General features: G+C 31.0%; 1 protein-coding gene across 1 annotated transcript; it reads right to left on the bottom strand.

Annotated features, from left to right (window-relative positions):
- Positions 1-4,130: 4,130 nt before the first annotated feature.
- On the bottom strand, positions 4,131-24,606 carry LOC113522659 (uncharacterized). The gene is made up of 9 exons (XM_026908422.3): positions 24,207-24,606; positions 21,902-22,048; positions 21,215-21,310; positions 20,512-20,628; positions 12,697-12,772; positions 11,680-11,743; positions 10,927-11,037; positions 9,355-9,413; positions 4,131-9,281 (listed from the first exon to the last, which is right to left on the bottom strand). Exons 1-9 carry the CDS (start codon positions 24,488-24,490, stop codon positions 6,216-6,218), a joined length of 4,020 nt encoding a protein of 1,339 aa, XP_026764223.2. The 5' UTR covers positions 24,491-24,606; the 3' UTR covers positions 4,131-6,215.
- Positions 24,607-25,252: the final 646 nt, after the last annotated feature.

A 25,252-nucleotide genomic window follows, 5' to 3' on the forward strand; every position in this document is an offset into this window, starting at 1 on the left:
GCAATTTTATTTTTAGAATATATAACTAGTTGACCCGACCTTTCTTATCAGGTGACAGGTGACACAGGATTTTTATATATTAAGAGCATTCATAACTTCACGAAGTGTGGCAACTTGACAGTTATGCCAATTTTCAAAAGCAATTTAATAATTTTCAATGTTTCTGATTAAAAAGTACTCCGATAGCGAATTGCTAATCATAGAATATGTTGCATATAAACCTGTCATAAAAACTTTGCACCTACCTAATTCATATTTTGCTTTGGATTTTTAAAATACTTTTTGCCATTAAAATTAAAATTTTTGGTGATAAGTATATTATTGCATGATGAATGTTTCAGTTAGTGGTATATTTCAAAATACCTAATTAATTTCTAAATATGTCCGACAGAGAATCTAACAAATGACCTCATTTATGCAAAGCAACAAGTCTACCTTAGTGCCATAGAAGCCTTCAAAATACTAATTATTGAAACTTCTTTATGGTCATAATGTAAATAATTTAAGTCTGGCCACATATATATGTTGATATTATTATATATGTTCTAAAGAATATTATTTTTATTGTGACCCTCTACACTAATAAAAACCAAATAATAAATAAATACAATTTACTTTCTTATTTAATTCTACATGTATACTTTTAGTTCGTAGGTATTTTCAGCATGCATTTTTTTCCAATATTATTTATCTATGAATCGGTGAATCAATATGATTAAGTTGGATTACGTTAAATCATTATTAATTTGTGAAATAAAAATAAAACTAACACTATGATACCATTTATTATCACTGTATAGCAAATGGTGTAAATCAACATCCATAAAAGACTAATCAACAACATGGATATTTTTACTTAAAATTATATATTATACAGTTAAAATTAAATCTTATTATACATTTATAAAAAAAATTAGAAATAAAAACAATAAAAAACAGAACAACATTTTTAATACAAATAAACAATGTCATGTATATGTCTACAAAACCACTATAGTATTTACATAACAATGTTTTAACGGAATCTCCATTTATGACTTGAACAGCCGTGTCTACCTTGTAAAATTTTAATGCACCGGAAAGTTGTAAAATTTAAAGAGGCGTAACATCACGCCCTTGTCAATGGCCCTATTTATTACAATGTTCATATTTTACCAGACCAGTATACCATTTTATTTAAAAATAGAAAGAGTCAGAAAAAGTAAAGTTAAAATAAGTTTAGTCAAGTTAAGTTTTTAAGTTTAAAGTCTCAGAATCCAGATATGTATCTGTATTATTTGCATATTAAAAGAGGTTATACCATTCATACATTGTCTTACTTTAAGGAATAGGGTGGGGATTTATCAAATATTGTGACAAGAGGAGCTCATGTGCCTAACGAAACACTAAAATAAATTATCAATTCTCATTACATGAGACCTAAAATGAGTATGATTTTTTTTAAATAACGTAATGTAATTAAAATATTAAAATAAAAAATTTAACATCATTTTATAATTCTAACAGAAAGACTTCTTAATATAGATACTTACCTGAAACATTAGACTCAAATATAAAGTTTAATATGTGGGCATTTTAAATAAAATCTATAATATACGGATGCTGTAAAATCTTACAAAGTGAATTAAAATATGCTGTTAACCTATAATGCAATCACTGGACTAAAAATGAAATATTATTTTAAAATAAAACTATGCACAAAATTCTTGTAAGATGTTATGGAGAAGGTAATGATAAATTTACACATTAAGGTGGTTGCAGCACTGTCATTTCCATATAAAATGAAATTAATAATAATTTTATAATAAATAATAATAACATTGTAAAAATTTTGCATTATCGTCATTCGCGCGAACTAATTTTCATTAATTTATTAAAGAAATGTTATGATAACACAAATAATTTCATTAGTATTACATGATCACAAACAATTTGCGATTTTACAACAATATTAGGTACACGTATAATATACATTAATTTCATTAAATTTACAAGAAACAACTACACTTATACGCAACTGTAATCCAGTTATAGCAGGTCATAGTAAAATTTAATAAAATTTAAATAAAAGTAAAATTTTTACAAAACTTAAAAATACAGATAACATTACAACAATAATTAACTTGGTGATGTATTAATTTGTAGAAAATAGTTACTAATAGGCAGGTTGCAAAGCATAATTATAATGCTATCAGCAACAAAAGTGACAAATGTTCAAGAATACTATTGCCTTATACTGCAGTTGAATTTGTGTACGATGCGTACGTTCATTTGTTGTTGGCTGTACCACAGATTTCTACGGTACAGATATTGTAGTACATATCTATTACTTGGTATCTGAGTCAAACAGATTATAAGGATGAGTACTCAGGAACATCAGTTTTTTTACTTAAAGAATATTTTAATTGTAATAATGGGGTCAATTGCTATTTTTTTTTTATTTTCTCTTTAATATTTTAATGTTATAATTTCGCGAAATTAGTCATTTGAACCATCTTAAAAAAATTAAAAACAAAAAATATTAAAATTATACAAATTTTGACTTCAATCTATTAATAAAAGAATTTTGGAAGGACGAATGTGAAAAAGAGTTCATATTCGTCTTTACAATAAAGATTTCGCTGTAATATCAAACTGTAATTTTAATATTAGAGATAGATTTAGAGAAGTGGCGCCTCAGCATCGACCCCATTATATAACAACGTTTTAATGTGTACAATGTCAATACTTAGTTCTTGTAAAGAATCACTGAATCATATATTGGTGCCGATTTTTAATGAATACAATAAAAACCAATAAATATACTTATATTCGTTGATTTTTATCGCAGGTTGTAAGGGAATAAACACCTCGTTGGCAATGTATGGAAATTAAACGCATCATTTAAAACTTAGATCGAGATATAAATCTTGAATCGACTTAGTTGTTATAAGAAATAATATACATATCGTTATTAGACAAATGCTGGTTGGTAACAGAATTAATAATAATATCTGAAACAATTCATAATGAATTAGTTAAAATCGACACAAATATATGATATAATTCGGGTATATTAGATATGTTGATAGCGATATATAAATATTGACCGCTTTAATTATGAATTATATAAATGGGGTCATTACGTAAAATAAAATATTGAGGAATATAATAAACACTAATTTATAAGTATTTACAAGTCACATTAATGTCTAACGTTATATAGATGTGCCTATATTATAATGTACAACTTATGAGTTAGTTAGGTACTAGTCGATTTTGGTATGTTGTACCAAATTGGAATAATACCAGTGAATCGGATCACTGAAGGTTTTCGTTGTCTACCTCTATCCTTTTTCCTTCAATATAACGTGAACATCATGCAAATCATTACTGCTGAAAATATCTACAATCTTTAGAACAGTCTTCGGTTTCCCTTACAAATAGGTATATCCCTGTCGAATCAGTGTTATTTGTACTAGCGTTGTAACGAGCCCACTACTAAGCTTCTATCATAATATTTATTGAGGCACAGTTTGAGAAAAAGGAATAGAAAATTGTTTTATGATTAAATAATGAAAGAAACATGAATATTGACATAACCCACAGCACAAAGTAACAAGTGAATATAATTAATACAACGTATAATATTAATTAGGCCGCATATAACGGAGCTAATTGACGAAACATGACAATAATAACTTGTAATAAAATAAAAATATACAATTAGGTATACATTAACGTGTTTTGAACAGCCTTTATAAAGTGTCTGTTCATCAATCACTTTGGACCACAACAACAGAAGCCGGCCCCCAAGTTTATTATTTTTACAGTAAATTAAAGTTGATTGATATAGGATTTGTGAATAAAAATTTAATATTTCACAGTATGTTTTTATAATAGTCAGGGCCGTGCCTGACGGGCGTTCATTGCGTGCACCGCACGCAGGCGGCCGAAATTAAGAGGCGGCCAAATCGTTACAAGTTGTTTACTGGGCCGATTTCGGTTAACCAAAAACTGATTTTTTTCCCGGTTTGATGCCCTGTGTATAATAATAAACATTAAAAATTAAAGTAGTTTTTTTTAATGTTATCCTGGGGGCGGCCATACAGACTGGCACGCAGGCGGCCATATACCCAGGCACGGCCCTGATAATAGTACCATAACATAGGAAGGTTGTTAACTCAAAAATCCTATATCATACAAACAACTAGGGGGTTTCATTTGCTTTTGAAATGTGACAATATTGTTGGGAGTATGTTTTGTTACAATTTTTCTCTAATTATCATCTTATTTTGCTGTTAGATTACTATCACGGTTAGGTATTTTAAGCCGGCCTCCATAATACAACAATGTTTTGGATTCCTCCTATAAAGCTCACTGCAGCCATAAGGGCAAATTTAAAATTTCACTTCGCATTTGATGCATATTAATTAAATTTTGTATATTAGTAAAATTCCTATGTGATAATAAAATATATTAATTCTTTGTGCTAACTTACAATAAATTCATTTTTATAAACTATAATATATACTATTTATAATATTTTTCTTAAGAAAATCAATTCTAATTCACTAAGCGCGCTTGGCACGCTGCATTGGTCTGGATAATAACTACAATATCTACTACACTATCATCGTTACGAAAATATTGGTGGAATATTTCATCTTCTATATCATCAACATCAACTATGGGTTGTGTCATACAACGTATACATATATATATATATGTATATATATAAAAATTTCGATGTTTTTTTCTATGGTTTTCCATTATCAGCTTATTATATAGTCATGAGGCACGCACATTTTTTTCTAGTCATATTACATATATATGAAGTAATAAAACACATCATTTTCCGCTGTTTTTAATGAACATGTCAATGTTCATGATTAGACGTTCGGAAATGTGATGCAATGTGGTTAAAATGAAAAGTTCTTAACCAATTGAATATTGAATTACGTATGTAAAAAGGAATAAACTGTTTGCTGTTGGATTATCCTATGCGCATGAGGACAGTTCCGAATGCCTTTCATCTACATGTTATCTTAAAATCAAATTTACTAGCAAATTCAATCCTAAATTTAAATGCACTTTGAAATTCTCCAAATTCAATAATTTTTAATCTTTTAAGATAGAAATTGCTCAGTTGTACAAACTACCTATTACAAATTACAAAATTCAAATATCTAGACAGGTTAATAATCGATAAAATTAAGTAATTCTGTATAAACACCCACGACACATACTTTTATGCATAGGATATTTCAACTGCAAAGGATTGAATAAAAAAAAATTAGAATCCACAGATTGTTATACAGTATCCTGTTCAGATTCAATAAAATGGTGCACTGATATAATTGAGTTTATAATGGATACTATCGTAGTATCTATATTCTACATACACATTCCATGCCCATTGGGAATGTTGATTTATTAGAACGATAACGTGTTATTTGAATCATTAAATTTCCTAGTTTTACTCCATTTACTTACTTTACCATTTATTTTTTTGGTGACAATCACCTCATTCGTTGTTATATCATCGGAGATAATACGAACGAGGAACCATAGATTCTACAACGGTCGACATTTAGTTGTCAAAATTAAATAATAGATACCTACTCGTAAATACTTTTATTTTTATTTCGACCACGTTCAATTAGTTTCTTTTGTGGTGACCTTTTGACCAATAACAATTGACATGCAATATAGCCGTTATAAATCATTATCACATTATAATCTGCTTTTTATATTTGCCATATTTAATAACTGAGCTTGACATATTATAATTCGGAAATTATCATTAAAAAATTTAGAAAGTATATCTTTTTATTTTAACTATGTTAAATACTATTATTTTAATAAAAAGATATACTAAGATTATTTACTAAACATGTCAAATATAAAAAATATATACGTCATACGATTGTGTCGACACGATTACTCTGCTTTATATAATTTTAGTTTCTGTACTGTCAAGTGATTGATTGAAGTTATAGATATATTTAAATAAATACATATATATATCACAATACCATGGTGCATTGTATATTGACTCATTTTTGGGAGTGTGCAAGCCATTATTTTAAATAAGGTATGCACAAATAGAATTTGCCTTCACTGAAGGCATACAAATAAACATTGTACTCTATAGAGATAACCAATATTTGGTATCTGTACAAACAAATTAACATTATACTATATTTACAAACAGTAATAAATAGAATGGCTGACTAGAGATCGACGTTGTCGAGGTCGGCCAGCGTCAAGGGGTCCAAAATATCTTCCTGCAACATATCGTAAGGTGGTGAATTGAGCTCTTGGTCATTGTCCACCACAATATCCTGTATTTGAGCAGAGCCACATACAGAATTACCATTAATGAGGTAATCTCTATTACTGTAACTAAATACGCTTCTATCCTCTGCAAGCTGTGGAGTGGATGGTACAGATTTTGAAGACATGCCGTTTGACGATATATTGGAATAATTGTCCGTAGCAAACAATTCTCTAGAACGACGCGAGTCTATTTGCAAATTGGGCACCGTGCGTTTATAAGGTAATGGCGTGCTAGGCACTGATCGGGACGTGTAATATTTACTCTTGTCGGCTTCTAACTCCGATAAATCGAATTCTATACTATTAGCTCGCTTCAAGAAATCGTCTACGTGATCTGTCCCAGTACTATCACTGGGAAAAGCTTGATTGAATTGACTGTTTCTATCGAGCAATTCATCGCCACTTGGTATTAACGAGCTTAGTTGTTCATCTGAAAGTATTTGTTGTTCTGGCAAAGGATCACAACCATTTCTCAAACTATCACTTGCATTGAGAAGAGTATCAGTAGCGCCAGCGTTAAGTACATCATTACTACTATCTATAGCATTATAAATTTTATCAAGAGTTTCTGGATTTAGGCCAGCTTTAGATATGTCACAAGTGTCGGCAAGAGATCCAAAATCACTAAATTCATTGGGGACAGGCGTAGGTGGGACGGATCCAACTGGTGTATTGTTATAACTTAGAAGTCCCATATTGTGCATGCCCTGTTTTAATGGCACAGATTGCGATCGGAAAGATGCATCCAACCCAGGTCTGTACACTGGCGTTTCCGGGAAAAATTGGCTTACTTCGCTTGATAAGGGATCAGCAGATAAGGGCTGTGTAAGATCTCCATTCATATGATCTCGAAAAGGGGCATTTGGCAAAAAGTTTAGATTCAAATTACTACTTCCATTTGGTATGCCAAATGATTGGTTTTTGTACTGTGAGGAAAGAATATTAGGCGACGGCGGTGCTGAGATTGGTTGGCAATACTTGTTTGGAACGCATACTTGTCTTGTGATGTCTTGTGGCATTTTACTCATAAATTTCTGTTCACTTGGCATTACAAATTGTTTAGAAGATGGCTCTACCATACCTAAAGACAATGGATTGCGTCTTTTTCGACCGTTATGTTTAGGTATTGGCCGTGAACAAAGACGTGATCTGGGTACTGGTGTATTTCTGGGACTTACAAATGGGCTAGCTGCAGTACTATGTGAAATTGGTGAAGTCTGTAAGGACCCTCCCATCATTATAGGTTTATTTACTTTAGTGGGACTGTGTCCCCTCTGCCCGAACCCCAGTGGTGATTTAGAATTAAAATGTCTAGGAGAATGACACCCATCGGATATTGGCACAAACTTATACTGTTGTGTTCTCGTGGTTGGACTTTGTGGTTCATTATGACAATGTCCATTATATATATGCGACCCCCCGACATTTGACATTAATTGATTAGGGGTATTATCATTCACATATAGTAATGATGTTCCATTCTCAGTTGATATTGAATTACCATGTTTGCTGACATTCATCGTTTGATGCGATAGAATAGGTCCATTTACTACTTCACCTTCACTGGTAGATACAAGCGGCTTAAATACACCATCAGATTTATTTGACTGTTGGTCTTGTAAATTTTCTTTTGGTGGTTCGGTTTCCTGAATAGGCACGTTCTGAGAAGCGGACCCACTTTGGTTTTTTAAATTTTTGGCCAATAATTCCCTTAATTGTGAAATTTTCTCATTTTTACCCTGACTATGTTCGTCGTGTGGGTCCTGGCCTGTTTCTAAAAAAGCCACTGCATTTTCAGATGTATTTGTTCCCGGATCAACCTCCACTTCAGCGTCGCGCTGATGAAAATAACGAAGTAATTCTTCTTCGTGTTCTTGGCTATTGCCTTCATTTAGATAATCGTCTAAATCGTGTTTATCTATATTACAGATACTAATTACCCGTTCTCTATTAAGAATTTCAGAATGCTTTTCTTTGCAAATGATGCCTGTTTTGATATTGATCCCTAGACCACAACATGAATCGGGCGTTGCTGGCTGCTCGGGTGAGTCCGTCCGATCCGGCGAGGATCCCCTCGTTCGGTTGGTATTTTTTTGTTTTGTGCGTTCGGATTTAGGGGTCGGAGCCTTCACCGACTGTGTGGGACTCGCCGCCTCCTGTTCCTCCCGGACCAGCGCCGCGGCGGTGCTTTTGGACCGGCTCGTTAAGTTTTTTGGATCCTCTAAAAAAGCAGCCTCGGGACGAACTGAGTGCTCGGCACTAACACCGACAGAAGTCGAGGCCGCGTCGGAGCTGGCCGAAGCCAGCCGCGCGGCAGCTAATTTACCGCCCATGATTTCGGCGGCCCTCATCTTCTTGGGCAGATACTCCGTACGCGGGAATTCCTCAGATGGCTGGTGCGAACGTGTGTCTGTTTGGGAAGAGCGCGGTGAGCTCGCTTGAGTCTCACTTTGGTAAGTTTCCAAGATGAGTTTCTTGCCCGGGAGCGGGAGACGGGCCGGTGGCGGCTCTGGCGGCCGGCGACGTTGCCAATCGATACGCTCCGTCGACAGGTCGAGAGAGGAGTCGGTACTCAAGTTAATGGGAAGATTGTGCACCGGTTCGGTGGGCACAGTGAGATCGCGAGGTGCGTAAGGTGGATCGAAGACGTAAGGATCTTGCCTATAATCATGTACAGGTATGGTGGAGTGAGGTGACTGGTGGGGTGTGGGGGGTACTAGCGGCGTGTGTGGCAGTGGAGGGTGGGCGCGCGGCGGCGGGGGGTGTCCCGAGTAGGTGAACTGCCCTCGGCCCTCGTACACAGGCACGTACGCCGGCTGATACGCGTACCCCGTCTCGGGCGGCAGCTCACTTTCATGCTTTACTGTTGGATGATGGCCCATATATGAAGTTGACGGGGGCGATTCACCGGTTGTTTCTTGGCTCTTATTTTTCTTCGGTCGTCCAGGTGTTCCGTGTGTCTAAAATATAAATAAATCCATACAACCACATTCTACTTATAGTCAGTATATAGTTAAATTGAAAGGAGCGTACCTGTATTTTTCTTTTCAATTGTTTCATTAACTGCCGACTGGCGGCTTCATCTGACGATCCTGAAATGGAACAAATGACTAGTTATGCATTTGTTAATAACATAGTCAATAACAAATTTTAATAATTTACGCGTTCATTAATATTTGAATACTTAATACTAAAATAGTTAAATTTTACTTAAGTAAACTTTATTCATATAAGCTACCCAAACTATTGTTTTTAACTCTAAACCATTAAAATAAAAAATGTAACTGACAAAGTAAATGTTTATATGTAGAATAGATAATTATATCATCCATTGGAAAAAAAAATGGGTGTTCTTAACAAATATAGAAGAAAAATAATCGTAACAATATCAAATGTCTTATTATAATGATGTAATAACGCATATTTGTAATCAATGGGACTTACTTTGATGCCGATCGCAAATTAATTTTGAACGAACAAAAAACCGTAACGAAAAAGTTTTTCTTACAGTGCAAAAGCTGCTTGTTATTAAGGAAAATACTTGTAGATATACGATCGCTGTGTGGTCCCAGCATAGATTGGTCATCCCTTCCTTTCTCGTAAGTGTTGTAAGAGGCGACTAAAGGAACTTAATGGTCAAGGGATGGGCAGCAGCGTTCCTCTTAAAATATCACTAACGCCTAACTGCGGTCGTCAAACCAGTTGCCAAGTGTGGCAACTACTGGAAAAACCCCCAAGGGAGGTCTATGTTTAGCAATGAATAGATAACGGCTGATATGATGATGACGATACGATCTCGCGTTCTAAATTAATTAAATTAAGGTACCAGAGGGAGACTTGGTACAAAAGTCGTTTGCTTGGCTACCTCTGTCCCATTCGTGTTTCAATCGTAAAGCAGATGTTTGCATGGCTGTGTTTCGGTTTGAAGGGTGGGATATGGCGTGAATTTACAGGGTACAGAGGAATAACACCTGAGTCCTCAGGAATGGCAACGCATGGGGGTATTATGGGCGAAACAGTATACGCCATTATACCTATGGTACTGCTCATGTTTATAAACAATGGTTACCACTTTCCATCAGGTGGACCGTCAGCATGCTTGCCATTCTAAGTTGTATAAAAAAAATGTGTCGTATTGATGTATTTCCACATTAATTGTTTCATCAAATAAGATATAAAGATACTATAGCACTTAATCTGATTTATAACTATAATAAAAAGGGTGAAATTGAAATAAATAATTGTATTTTTAGAGAATATTTTACCAGTGAAATTACATATTTTCTCAAATGAGTTAAGGGTTTTTTTCCAAAAAATTAAGAATTTGTTTCCTTCTTAGCAAACTCCATTAAAAAGATGCTTACGATTTTAATTTCCTCTTGTATAATTACTATATTTTTAAATGACATATTTTTCTAAATGATGTATCAAGATAAAACATACAGCAAATTTTAAATACGACCTTCAGGAGTACTATGAGCACATTTTCACATTTGGTACAGTTGTGTTTGTGTGAAGGTTAAACAATCATACAAATAGAACCGATTATGTAATGATATCGCTACAATTTTATTATATGTATATAAATAATGTATGTATGAGTACCATGTATCTGCGCCGGCGGCGGAGAGCTACTAGCGGGGCCCGGCACCGCGTGTTGCGCTCCAGCGGATACAATATGTCGTGATAACTCGGTTAGATTCGAAAACTTAATACCTACAAAAAAAACATGATAAGTTTATTTAATTATATACTCTTCTATAAGAAAAGTAGTTATTTTAGTGTATTTAAATTTAGTTACTAATAAAAATATTTTTCATTAAAGACTAGTTTTTACCCCCGGCTTCGTACATGTGACCGGTATAGAAAGTAGCCTATATCCTTCTTAATCCCATATAGTATGTGTATACCAAATTACATAGTGATTGATAAAGCCATAAAGGCGCTAAGGTAACAAACAAAGACACATACACATCTATATAAATAAAACAAAGTCTGGTTGGTTACACCCTTTATAAATTTAGAAAGGCTGGAAGACTTTCATGATGTATGATTTTTTGGATTCGTCTCGCCCCGAAAAGAAGAATAAAATTAATATTCGGAAAACACATGTAAAAAATGTTAGGCGGCACGAAGTTCGACATGTCAAGTAGTTTATAATATTAGTAAGGAAATGTAAATTTATTTTTTATTTTTAATCGGTTGTTTTACAAAGAGTTTCAGAATCATCATTATCCGTCTCCATCACTGAAACTTAAATTTATGTCGATTAACATAAGAATATATCTAAATCTCTTGCTTGCAAAAATGCACTTTATTACTGGACACACGTGTAAGGTGTATATTCATTATACATACCTAATTTAGTTTCAGCCCATTCACACACTATTCTTTCAGTTTCTTTCAATGTAACATTTATTTCCTGAAAAATAATAAATTTATTATTATACATTAGATATTATTTATACATTATATTAATACACATTTGTATTCGAAATTATCAGTGTATACATTTGTTTTAATTTTTTGCCTATTGGTTTAATTTACTTTTGACATTTCTATTGACATCTGACAGTGCAAAAATTTTATTTATTTATTGTTAATTCCGTATTAATTGTAGTAAGCTTGATATCGGTTTTTGGAGCAATATTTTAAATGACTTACCAGTACAAATTCAGTTGAATATTTGCAAAAAACATATACTACATATATATACATACTTTACCTATTAAAATCATTGATGTATTTAAGATTATTTGCCAGGTTTTTTTTTTTTTTTGTAATAGATTATAATATAATGCACCACTGAAGGATGATAGGTGAGGATAGAAGCAGTTCAGTTAAACCATTGTGACGATAATTGACCATGATGGTTTGCAGGGGGAACCGCGTGAGATCGTCCTGATAGTATATTAATGGTATATTATATTATACTAGCGATAATAACGATAGTATATTATACTAGCAATGTGGTTACTAGTTTCCATTACCAACAATCCCTTTTTCCCTCGTAAACTATAAGTTACTGTTTAAAGTGATAATGGAATGGTAATCCGTCTGTACTATCGATATACACTAGCGGGGTATTAGTAAAATGATCAAATGATAAATAAGGATGAAAGCAGGTCAGTGGGTCTATCATGACGAATTCGCCAAAAATTAACCACGATAGTTTCCGAGGGATACCGCGTGGAGATTGACCTGACATATTGTTAGCAATGAGGCTGTTAAGCCCCGTTACGAACAATCCCTCCTCTTCAGGTGACCCCTTATAAAAGACGCATATGTATTTTCGAACATCTCTGCGTAACTTTGCTCGCATCCTGGGATGAGCACGGTTTAAATAAACGATTAAAATATAAAATATATACGTACCTTAGAAGAATCACCCAAATCAGGAAGTTGAGGTACTTCTAATTTTATCTTTTTACGAAGACCCGCATAACAATATCTATAAAATACATAAAAAGTTTTATATTAATATAAACCTCTTCGTATTTTGCAATCCTAATTTTATAAACTATCCGTATTGTGTTGCCTGCATGAAATGAATTAAGTAAAAGTAACCTAATCAAGGATAAAACCCATCTGTGCAACAAATTCAAATCTAGCCGTTTAGGTATGACCGAGTAATAAATATTAAAATACAAAATTTCTAATTTAATAATAAGCAGCACTTGAATTTTTCTTTTTTTTAATATTATGTTTAAATTGTTTGTTGCCATAAATAAATAAAATAAATAAATAAATAAATTATTATTAAACAAAAATGCGGAATACATTTTTGTTTAATACAGGATATTTTTATCTCAGTCAAACGCTTTTATTTGTCATTTATTCTCTTGAGTTCACGTAGATAAAGTTGCGAGCTTTTTCATTAAATATTTGATGAGACCACGAACGGCAACTAAGTTTTGTCTCTAAAAGTTTTTTATTTTATTTTAGTAACTTTCATTAAATTAAGGATGACATTTCATTTAATTTATTAGGTATTTATTAGGTATATATTAGCAGTAAAACAGAATGACAATTGCCTTAATAAGTAACTATCATACTCATATAGAGATAAGACGAAGATTAAAAAGAGATAATAAATATACACTGACTACCAAAACAAGCGATAAAAATAAAAAAATAGGTTATAATAGCATTCAACCAAATATACAAATAACATATAAAAAAACTTTTTTGTTTCTTTATAAAAACAATACTACTAATTGTAAAATTTAGAGTTTTATAAAAAACACGTCTTTCATCACACTATGTTTAAGAAAGGTTTGAATATTAATTTTATATTTTGACTACGTTCCTTTCTCATTTTCCGTTTTTTTCACTGGATGAAATCACTGGATTTTGGGTGATTACGAAGTCTGAATACGTACCAACGCTACCTCGCACGTAACAACGTCTTCTATGTTCATTTAATGAAAGTAGATTGCCTAATAAAATTTTTAGTAATTGTTAATTTAGCACTCCAAGTACTGGATATTTAATCCGCCTTTTATTATAAATTTTCTTTGTTTGTTATTCAGTATGTAAAATATTTTTTCCTGTTAATTTTGTCAGTTCTTAATCAGTTGCAATATACGTCACTACTAAATTCGTCGTATCAATTCATCCCATAACAGTGTGTGCATAACGTATGTGCTGGATTCTTATTAAAATAGAGTTGTTATTTTGAAGTGCAATAAGTAGTTGCGTTGAGTACAACCATTTCTGCTATCCTGTCTTTATTACAAGAACTGTGTTAGACCAAACATGTTTCATTATAAGTTAACATAAAAAGAATTTCACGATCATAAATTTCTATAAAAATCGGTAAAGTAAATTTTATATTATTATATGGTATATCTATGCCTCATTGAGAGAATAAAAAAAAAAAAACTTCTGCGGATACTTCGGTGCGCGAGTCTGACTTACACTTGGCCGGTTTATTTAATAGTTACACCAGGAGGATTTGATAAATCATAAATTAGAGATAATTACAATTAAGAAACGAAATCGACTGATATTATGTAATTACATAATTGGTTTGCATCATATTCAGATTAGAAAACAGACTATGGTTGACAATGTGTGTGACACTTTTGCAGTCTCTCAAGGATAAATACTTTGTTTACCACTATTTATATTTATTATATACTAGCGACCCGCCCCGGCTTCACACGGGTGCAATGCTGATACTAAATAGCGCTACGTGCCCCCATTACTTTACTACATTACATTAGAAACCTCTAAAATTATCAGTGTTTGTCTACTATATTACGCATGTAATTATACATATAAATCTTCCTCTTAAATCTTTCTATCTATTAAAAAAATCCGCGTCAGAATCCGTTACGTAGTTTTAAAGATCTTAGCATACATAGGGACAGACAGACGGGAATCGATTTTGTTTTGTACTATATAGTTGTTTCCTGAAGTCGAATTAATTTTATAAGTAGGTGACTTAAAAGACAATGTCAAGTACATTTAAGACTTGAACCCAATATTTATTGTGATTTATATATGATTTTGTTTATTCTAAATAAAATTAAATATATTCTAAGTAAAGTATCAGAATGGCATAATAATATATCAAGAATCACCCCTTCTCCTATTTTAACATAGGCACTGATGTAGATAGAATCACATCATTGATAGTCATGTTTTAAACCATTCTCTATCACTAGACTGATAAGATAATTATAAAATAAGACAAACATCGATTTTATACTGAAGTACTCGAATCCAAAAAATGATAATAATAATTAATTTTAGATTTTTTTTGCTACATAAGCATAGACGGCTGTTTGATCTAAAGAAAACTAACTCCACCACGGTAAATACCACATACTATTTACTTTTTAAAAGGTTTCCAATTATTTTTATTTTTAAGTAACGCGATATCTATCTTAATTTCAAACAAATTTATATAAATATATTTAACTAATTGTTGCTTGTGGGTTTGCATGCGTGAAATTTTCTTCTTTAAGTAATAAAATAAACCTGTTCCAAATTTCAATTTCTAAATTTAGTAGTTTTGGCTCTGACTATTTAGTCAGTCAGAATAAAAGATTTTATAAATATTACATAATACGAAACTGAATTTTTAGCCATCATGTGGTCTCAGCGAATAATATAGTGTATAATATAGTAATAATGGAATGGGCCCCTTTCTTTCCCGTAGGTGTCGTAAGAGGCGACCAAGGAAACATTAAGGTCGAGCGTCTGTTTTAAAACATCACCAAAGCCTAACTGCGGTTGCCAATCCGTCTGCCAAGTGTGGCAACTACTAGCAAAACCCTTTGATATGATGATGAATATTGAATACTTATTAAAGTTTTCAGTTAATATCCCTCACTTTTGTAAAAAAAAAAAGATGAAAATGGTTCACTTAATTCACTGAAACATATATATATATATATATATATATATATATAGAGAGAGAGAGAGAGAGAGAGAGAAATACCGTTTTATTCATATAAATTATAAATCCTTTATAAGCCTTCTATAAGAAGGAAATAAAATGATTATAAAAATCTTTCTTCATAAATGCATATGTAACTCTGTAATAGCTATTCAATATCGATGTCAGATATAGATGATCTATAAACTTATCATAAACCTGTAATAACAAACAGTGTTATTCATAAACACAGTATATCGAGACGATAAGGCGACAACATCAAACAGCGGTCTTATAAAGTTGTAATGGACTAATGCCTACTATAAGAACATTTTAACCTCAAAATGAGTAATATCAAATAAAAATAGTATATTTACGCATGAAATTAGAAATCCTTAATTTTTTTATGATCTATAATATGAATCAATTGAAAATCTGCGAGTAAATTATGAAGAATTACATTATTATAATACGATATGCAAACCCATTTTAAAGACATGTTCAGTCAACATTGTATTTACTTAACCCTTCTTTACATAATGGTAGAAATTTCCATCATAACATTGAATGTCCAAAAATTATATAAATGAACAAGTTCACTTTAAATTGATCGTGTTTGGATACCTTTTTAATGTTCATTGCAGAAAAAAAAACATAGCTGTCAAATTTATTTTTTTAACCATTTTCCTTTAATTTTGAACATGAATTATTTCACTTTGACTTATTTCACAAGTAAAAAAATACCATATTTTTTTAAATTAAATATTATATTTATCAAGATATATAAAGATTAAACCACATATTTTGACAGCTAATTCTGTCTGTTTGTAGAACTCGACAAGTTTGCAACGTAATAATCAATAACAACATAATAGCATAAATCCTTCAATAAGCCTATTTTAGTTATTGAATGTTAAGGAATAATGCTGTATTACCCACGTTCAATAGTATTATTTGGTATTTTAGCTAAAGGGTTCTTTAACAAGATGTTTTATGAATAAAACGGTATAATTTTTAATCAAATGCACTTGTTTACAAGCTATTTTAAATCTTTTTTACGATTCTACTGCTGGGTTCAAAATGTTGGTATCTACTGAGAAGAACAAGCTAGAGCCAGTTACTCTTTTCTATTTAATTCGATGTAAAAGATAATTTTAAATATGTACTGTGATTATGATTAACATTAATGATTAGCTTTATTTATATGTATTATTTAATGTGAAATAAACAAGCAAACAAGAGCAGACCAGTCTCCACAAACAATAGTCGTTCACGAGTATAACGAATGAGCCAGCCATCATTCCGCTCATATGACAGTAATCAGTGTAACTTGACTGATTAGATACTACCATCTCACAAATTTCTACCATGATAGCGATGCAGACATAGTAAAGTTTCGCACTGATGAATGACACTGCCAGTACTAACTTTGACATGAGACAACACTACGGTACTTAGGAATGGCGAAGTTCGAGGATCACAACAGAGTAATCTGTGGCGTCTATGATGATAATATCTTAAGACTATGGTTACCATTTACCATTAGTTTATAAAATATAAAAATGGTAACAACAAGATAAATTAAATATAATAACAGTAATAAAAAATATTAAGTTAATTAATAGCTTGTCACTAATGCTTACAAATACAAACATGGACACATTATAAAATGAAACCAAGTGCATGATGATTATTATGTATGTTCGATTATTTTAGAAGGGAATTATTAGATTGTAAAGCAATATGTTATTAGTAATAAACCATCGTATATATGATTTTGAGGACAATACAAATAACGTCAATAAACATTAATACGGGGTTAGATATGCCCATGACCTTGATGGTTTGACCGCATCTTGCGCACACACACACAGCGCTATATTAGCAGAATATGTTCACGGCAATTTGGGAAGAGTTATTCCAATTTATATTTGACTTTTTAAATTATAAAACTAGTTTAAAATGTTTACAATAAAATTTCGTTTATGAAATAATAATATTTTGAGATATTTTTATTTAAATGTAATATTCGTTATGAAGAGAATTTACGTTTTAGTGACCATAAGTGACACGGCGTGTAATCCAGATTAGTCCATAATTTAAAAATATTTTTTATATATATAAATGATGATACTTTTAATGAAAATTAAATAAAAAAAAATCAATTAATAATAATTGTTTATAAGAAGTGAAAATTTATGTATGTCAGAGTATGTCAACAAAATACACATAACTTTAGGATTTATTCTAGAATAATTACTTTTGTTAAATTTTTGGATCAGGCTGTATACAACAACGACTTTTTTAAAATAAATTAGGATTGGGTACGCAAGACATACTTAAACACAACAACAATTACGTACGAGAAAGCCGTTACATATAGGAGAGACTTCTTAATGGACTTTGGCAATGGTCAACTTATTGATTGAAGTTATGATGAAGTAGGGCTGGTCTGGATAAAAATTTCTAAGTGTTTTTAGTCCGTTTTCCATAAACCTATTACATATCCTAATACGAGAATCAGACAATTGATGTTACTGTTTAGCATATAGAGCTCGAATCAAACTAGTAAAACAAGGCCAACTAGCTACTTAATATGGAAGGACTGTGCGAAATGCACTATCAAAATTACGGATCGTAAAATAACTTTAATTATACACAAAAACTACATAGCAGATACTACATACATACAACAGGCATGAGGAAAATTTTATTTTTTAGGCTAAAGAGTATATGTATCTTAAATTAACAGAAACAATAATAAAAACTTTACTTTTTTAATTTTAACATATGCAATAACGCTTATACAAACAAATATAACTTTATAGTAAATTGTGTAAAATGTATCTATTTGTGCGGTGTTACTGTAAGAATTCAATGTGCCACCACGCTTTTTATCGTTAGGATATCATAAGGAGCGACTAAGGAAAGAAACTTGTGTAATGAAAGCAAAATTATGAAACTATACAAACTATGCCCAGAGGCAGCGTGGTAATAGCAGTTTAATATACCTACTCTTAATAAGGAGAGTGATTTCAGTAGTGGGACGTTGATGATAATGACTCAATTAATAGATTTTGTTTGTCCATCCATCCATATAGATGATTCCCTCAAAAACCGATAAATACTAAAGTTTGGCATTATCGCACAATTATAATAACAGCAGTTGTTATTAACGTTAATTCATATATTTTGCAGTATTTGAAACTGCAAAATATATGAATTAACTGTAATACATATTTAAAAAAAATAAACTAACATTTAACTATACAATATAAACTATGAAAAACAAACCCTTGAAAGTATGTCAAAAGGTTGAAACTGTTCTGAAATTCAATATAACAATTCATAAAAGAGTTAAGAGTTTTTATGTATAATATATATAAAAAGAATATATATATCAATATTCTTTTTATGTATACGTCATGGACTAAAAGTCAGAACTCTATGGCTCGTTACTAATAAATGAAGCATTCAAATAGGTACAATAGGTCGGTTGCAAACACGTGCCTCACCCACACGGTGTCTAGTCTAGGTAATTGAGGTGTGATTTCATATTTTTATATTATCTATTGTAACATAACAGACACTGAAAGTAAAGTGGTAATAGGAAGTTCCAGTGAAGCAAAAAAATGAATTATAAGTTTAATAATCTCCATTTTACAGTATTAGCCTTATGACACGATTTCGTCCTTCCGTTCGTTACAGTGCTCTATTTCATTACCAATAATATACTAATAATATCAACGGTTTAAAACGGTTTTGTAATTGTTAACTCATTTTAACTTCATAAAAAAAGTTTTTTCGCAAGAGGATTCAAAATACGGGTTTAAAATTTCAAACTAAATCATCAGAGCAAATTAAACCTTTTTCTAATTTCAATGTTACGTACAACTTAAGTTTATTAAAGTAAATTAATTTGATTGCAATAATAATCATTAGATGCCTAATTCATACATACAAATACAATAATACTTTTGTAAAGACACATTATGGTTATATACCATAATGTGTCTTATATTTAAATATTAAGTAAACTAACATAAATTTATAAATCATTACATATTTTAAGTATCCGACCTCGAAGGTCGTTTAAATAATCAATTAGAAACATGGAAAATTGTTTAATTATTTTTGAACATAATGTCTGGACAGTCTTTAAAACATTTGTTTTTACGTGGTTTGTATTTCAGAAGATACGTAAGTCGTCCTAAGCCTATAAACTTTTGACACGATACAAAAAGATGATCTTTTACACGGTAAAAGTATTTTTTTTTAAATCATTTTATGAACCAACTTTGGGATAGAACATGAGAATAAAAGTAAGAGGGTGTTCTCATAGTCGTGATTAATGTTTTTAAACAGATTTTAGATTATATTTTTCAGATAAAATTTATAAAGAACGTTGAAATGTGGATTAATTAAATCCGATTTATAAGCATTCAATATTATTTTATTAGGTGAAAACTAGATTATGCAATTACTTCACTCATTATTAATCTATTCGTTATATATGATATATTTTTCTATACCACGTTGGTATCAAATAAACATACAGTTCCTTTGTTGGTCTACCTACGGCTAGGGCATCACGCATGTGTTGTCGGCCCTGACGAAATTACTCGATAGCTTATCTATAATTTCTCTGACATAAGAATTTCATCATATAAACATGTACAAATAATAGAAAGGTATTCTTCCACTTATTCGATATTTTTTGCAATGACTTAGGTGTCATCACAATATTATATTAAGTAGATACCTAATACCTATACTATTTTTATATCGATAGTGCCACTTACCTAGAGTTTCCACGTGTACCAAGGCGACGTGGTCGAACTGATGGGTACACTTGTTTCATAACTTTGCCAAAGTCAGCAGTTGATAATGGCTTCATATTACTGCTCATACAATGTGCACTGTTGAAACAAAATTTTATTATTTTTAAATAATGAAAATATTTTCCATAAGCCTTCGTCACATAGACAGTTGCGGGCACAACTTATAAATTATAAAGGTATTTTATTACAAGTTGCAATTTCAATACAAAGAAGTATATTTGTGTAGATTCACCATAATGTATGTACTTCTAAGCTCTATTTCTCTATGAAAAAATATGTCATTATTTGTAAGACTATAAATAAACATTTTAACTGAACTGTAAATGCTACAGGTTTTATATAATATTTGGATTTAGAGCTTAATGGATACATTGATTATTCTACATGGCCAATAGTTTAGTACTTTACACTTTGTACTAATAATGTTTATTACTGTACATCGCTTTTTGAGTGTGGTATCTTGCTTGCTTGTTTGCTGTGACGTATAAAAGATGGATGCCCTATATACCCTTCTTTCCTGGTTATATAGTATGTATATCTCTGAGATGTTTGCCTTAGTTGATAATATTCCTATAGAGTGCCACATTTGAAGCTGACAAATTATAATAAAAACTATTGTTTCCAAAACAAAAATTTAATAACAAAATATGAATATTGGACTTACATGTATTCATCATAGACATCTTGTTTTGGCAAAGAGACATCAGGGTCAACTTCTAAATGTGTCTGTATCCAAGTTACAGTCTGTTGAAGTTCAGCCCTAGAAAGATATGTTATAACTTATTAGAGAATTAGATTTCTAGTATGACTTGTCCATTAGAATGAACTCAACATTATAAGATTAGATGATTGTTAGATGAAGCTTTTTATATTATAATAGACAAATATATATAAATTAATACATAAAACACAAGAAAAAAGAATACAAGTTAAGGATTTCATAACATTTTAATGAATATAGTACAAAAATAATATAGCATAAAGAATAATTAAACCCAAATAGTAATTTCTTAATTAAATACAATTTAGAAATTCTATGCCATTCTATTTAACTATTAAATGTAATAATAATAGATAATTGATATTGTATTTAATCTCCCCCCCCCCCCCAACATTAATTAAAGTGATGTTAATGTTCCATCATATTTGACAATGAGTTTGAATTGTTGGATTTCATATTAATTTTGTACCAGGAAACAAAACAGAATTGTAAGTTGCAGTGATAAATTCAAATACAAAGCATATTTGAATTTAACACTCTTCCTTTTCTTTAATTAGGTTTCTTTTCAAATATAGTGGTAGAATGGGTACAAGCCCCATACAAACTGTATACATAAAAATGCAGCCATACCTGGAACCCAATGGGTTGATGGGTTGTTTCAAAGGATCGTGTGGAGGGACACCTGTAGGCAGCCGAAGGTAAAGCAACAATTTTTCAGCACCACTTAGAGCCTCCACAGCCTCCAGTAGCTGTGCTACACGTTGCCGACCCTCTTGGCTGCAAATATTATAAATAAATATCTTGAATAAATTTTTCATGTATAGCCATAAAATTTATAATAAAAATATTAAATTAAAAAGAGCACACTAAAATTTGTATTTCAAAATAGGGATGATTCTAAGATGCCCTTCTGTAAACATATGAATCTTAACAATTTTAATTTGATAGTTTATCATAACTATTAATGGTATAGAGTATTGAGAATTGATGTAAAGCAGTTCTAAGCATGTTTATTAAAAATTTTGTATATTTTTACTTTTTGAAATAACTTTTTGTTGAAATTTTAATTTTAGAGACAGAGAATGGTGCCTCCGAAGCAACTCTTACATTTCAAAGTGTATGTCTGTCCAGATCTTTAGTGTAACATGTAACCTAAAATGATTGATGTATTTTTATAAATGAGGTATATTAAGCTCTTCATCATTGGTAGTGCTTTATGTTACCACAATATACAAAATTAATATGATGCCCATAAAATATCTAAATTTATAATCAAAATATAATATTACATTAATTACATCATAGGCTACTACATGTATACACACTACATGAAAATTAAATGGGACTATTATTTGTAAGATAATTCAATGAGTAAACAAGTAGTATTTTATAAACCTATTTAATTAATTTGATTATATTTATGTTCATCATATGTATTTATTATCCTAAGTTAGGTATGATTATTTATGGTAAAACACCCAAGACACATGCATATATAATTTAGTATTCTGTGTTAGTGTCTTTATAATTATTAAATGCAATAGGTAATGGACTTTAAAACCCGGCATCAAATACAGTGAATTTCATTTATTACGATTTCGGTTGTAGCAATGATTTGCCTATAGCTACGTTAAACCTAAGTCCCTTGAATTTAAAGCATACTTTAGTACAAAATTCATGTGGCTATAGCGACTTTGGATGTAACGAGTTCAGGTATAACAACCGTTTTTAATTAATCATTTGTAACAAATTCCTAGAAATCTCATGCAGATATTACGACCAAAGTTGGCCTCTAAAGAGACACCAAGATTTCTTTCTTTCACAAACATTTCTAATTTTTAGTTTACATCCACACAGATGGTCAACAAGTATGGAGACCTTTACCTATTGTTTATAGATATTAGCTAAGTAGGTAGGGAAGTGTGTATGTTTTAAAGTTGAATTTTTGGTTTAGTTACAAAGTGATCTGAGTAGCAACTGAGTTTAGTAAACTTTTGGATAAGTATGACTGCCTCGACGCACATTTACTGTTAAAGAAAAGGCAGAAATCATTTCAAAACTGAAAAACAGTGAAAACAATGCTGATTTGTGCAAAGAAAAAAACATGTGTATGTGTCTGTATCTCTTTACTTTTGCCTGTAACGACTTCCGGATATAATGACAAAAATAGAGTGGTCCCTCACAAAATTTACATTACACTTAATATGAATGTTATTTTTTATTTAAAGTTCCCATTACCACAAGTAAAGATTACTTAATCAAACAACCGTGATTTCATTCAACTCGTCATCAAATTAATCATAATAGAAAATCAATTAAGAAATTATTTGTCTTTTCTAGGATTCAGACAGTTTAATAGGCTATTACTAAATATTATATGAAATGTAGTAAATATACATATTCCTTTTTCAACAGACTTCAAAAAGAAGGAGATCCTCAATTTGCCTATATTTTTTTATGATTGTTTCCTTTTAACTCCGCCATTGTAAACCAATTAATGTAAAGTAATTTTTTATCTGAAAGGATATACTTACAGATTGGTCGAATAGAAATTTTATCAAAATTGGTTGAGTAGTTCTTAGTTTTTAAATAAAAATTACTAGTATTACTATAATTGAATTAGGTTTATTTTTTTGTAGAACAGAATTTAAGTATTATTTATAATTTCTTTGTAATTTTTTTTTACAGTATACGATCTTAGTCTATAGCTCTTGTTCTATACACACAGTAAGAAATTTAATAAAAATGTTCGTAATAACAAAACTTTGAGTATATAAGGCAAGAAAGTAAATGTATTGACTTCTTATACTTGGGATAGAGAGATACAAGTTGCCAAAATACAGCATTAAGAAGAAAGTTTTAACATTGCATGTATGAATAATAGTGCTACAAACAGAATATAAAAGAAGTGACATAGAAGATTAGAAATGAATACCTGAGAGTATTCTCAACAATTTGTTGCATAGAAGCTATTTTGGCAGAGTCCATTTTAGACTCAGTTGTCCTAGCGGTTTCGACACCAGGGCCTGCGGTGGCCGACGATCCGGGAGCGTTAGTTGGAAAAGCGACACTTTCTTTATCGTAAGACGCAGTTTGCGTATGTTTTGGATGATTGACATTTTCCCGATGAAGTTTCGCGTCATCTAGTTCTTTTTCGGTTTTAACATTTTTCGCACTATCGTCAGCAGTCCAAGGTTGAAATGGAGTTGCACTATCCATTCTAACCCAGACGGGTTATAAAAATTATATTATCCAGATTCATATTGTATTTTTTCTAATCTGAATTCTAAAATGCGTAACTAAACTCCATTTTCTTGACATTTGATCAGCTGTGGGTGAGGTGGGACGAGAGGGGGTGTACTCGGTCTTGCTATTATTTGTCTTACATTTCCTACTATTTAATACTAAGAAATATCATCTAATGCTTATAAATATTAGCCAAATATCATGGAATTCGCAGACAAACCAGCTCATTATTTATAAGCGTTTATAAAATAAATAAGAAAAAGTAGTATAGACTATAAGCGGCAGTATTTATTATACACTAGATACTTGATTAACTTCGTGATAAAATTTCTATTTCGTAGCACAGATATCAAACTAGAAATATTTTTTGAAATAATATATTAAATTTATTAAAATAAGTTATATAGTTATAGTCAACAAATGACAATGGCTGTGTAATATAAACAGTAAAAAGTTAAATCTCAATAGTAAAAATATTTAACTTGCTAAATATCTGGCAACACTGTTGGTAGAAAAAGCTGTGTCACCTTTTTAATTCTCCTCTGGTGAGTAACTACTTATGCAGATTAGAGGCACAGAATACATCCAAAAAGATATGACCAATATTGCCGATAACTATGTAAGAGTTGTCACAAGGAAGTTAACAAAAATTTCAAAAAAAATATTTTTATCATTAAAGCTTATTTTTTGAATCATCGAGTTTTCTCTTTTATATCAAAATGAATTACATATAAT

This window comes from Galleria mellonella, unplaced genomic scaffold, assembly GCF_026898425.1.
Source record: "Galleria mellonella isolate WM207_F2 unplaced genomic scaffold, CSIRO_AGI_GalMel_v1 utg38, whole genome shotgun sequence".
Lineage (NCBI taxonomy): Eukaryota > Metazoa > Arthropoda > Insecta > Lepidoptera > Pyralidae > Galleria > Galleria mellonella.

What these genes read in the sequence shown, in the direction of transcription:
- LOC113522659 (XM_026908422.3), bottom strand. Translation starts at nt 24,490, where the DNA reads ATGGATAGTGCAACTCCATTTCAACCTTGGACTGCTGACGATAGTGCG. An exon ending in GGTACACGTGGAAACTCTAG is followed by an intron (nt 12,773 to 20,511) that starts GTAAGTGGCACT and finishes TGTATTTTATAG; the next exon opens with ATATTGTTATGCGGGTCTTC. An exon ending in AATTGAAAAGAAAAATACAG is followed by an intron (nt 9,282 to 9,354) that starts GTACGCTCCTTT and finishes TTTATATTTTAG; the next exon opens with ACACACGGAACACCTGGACG.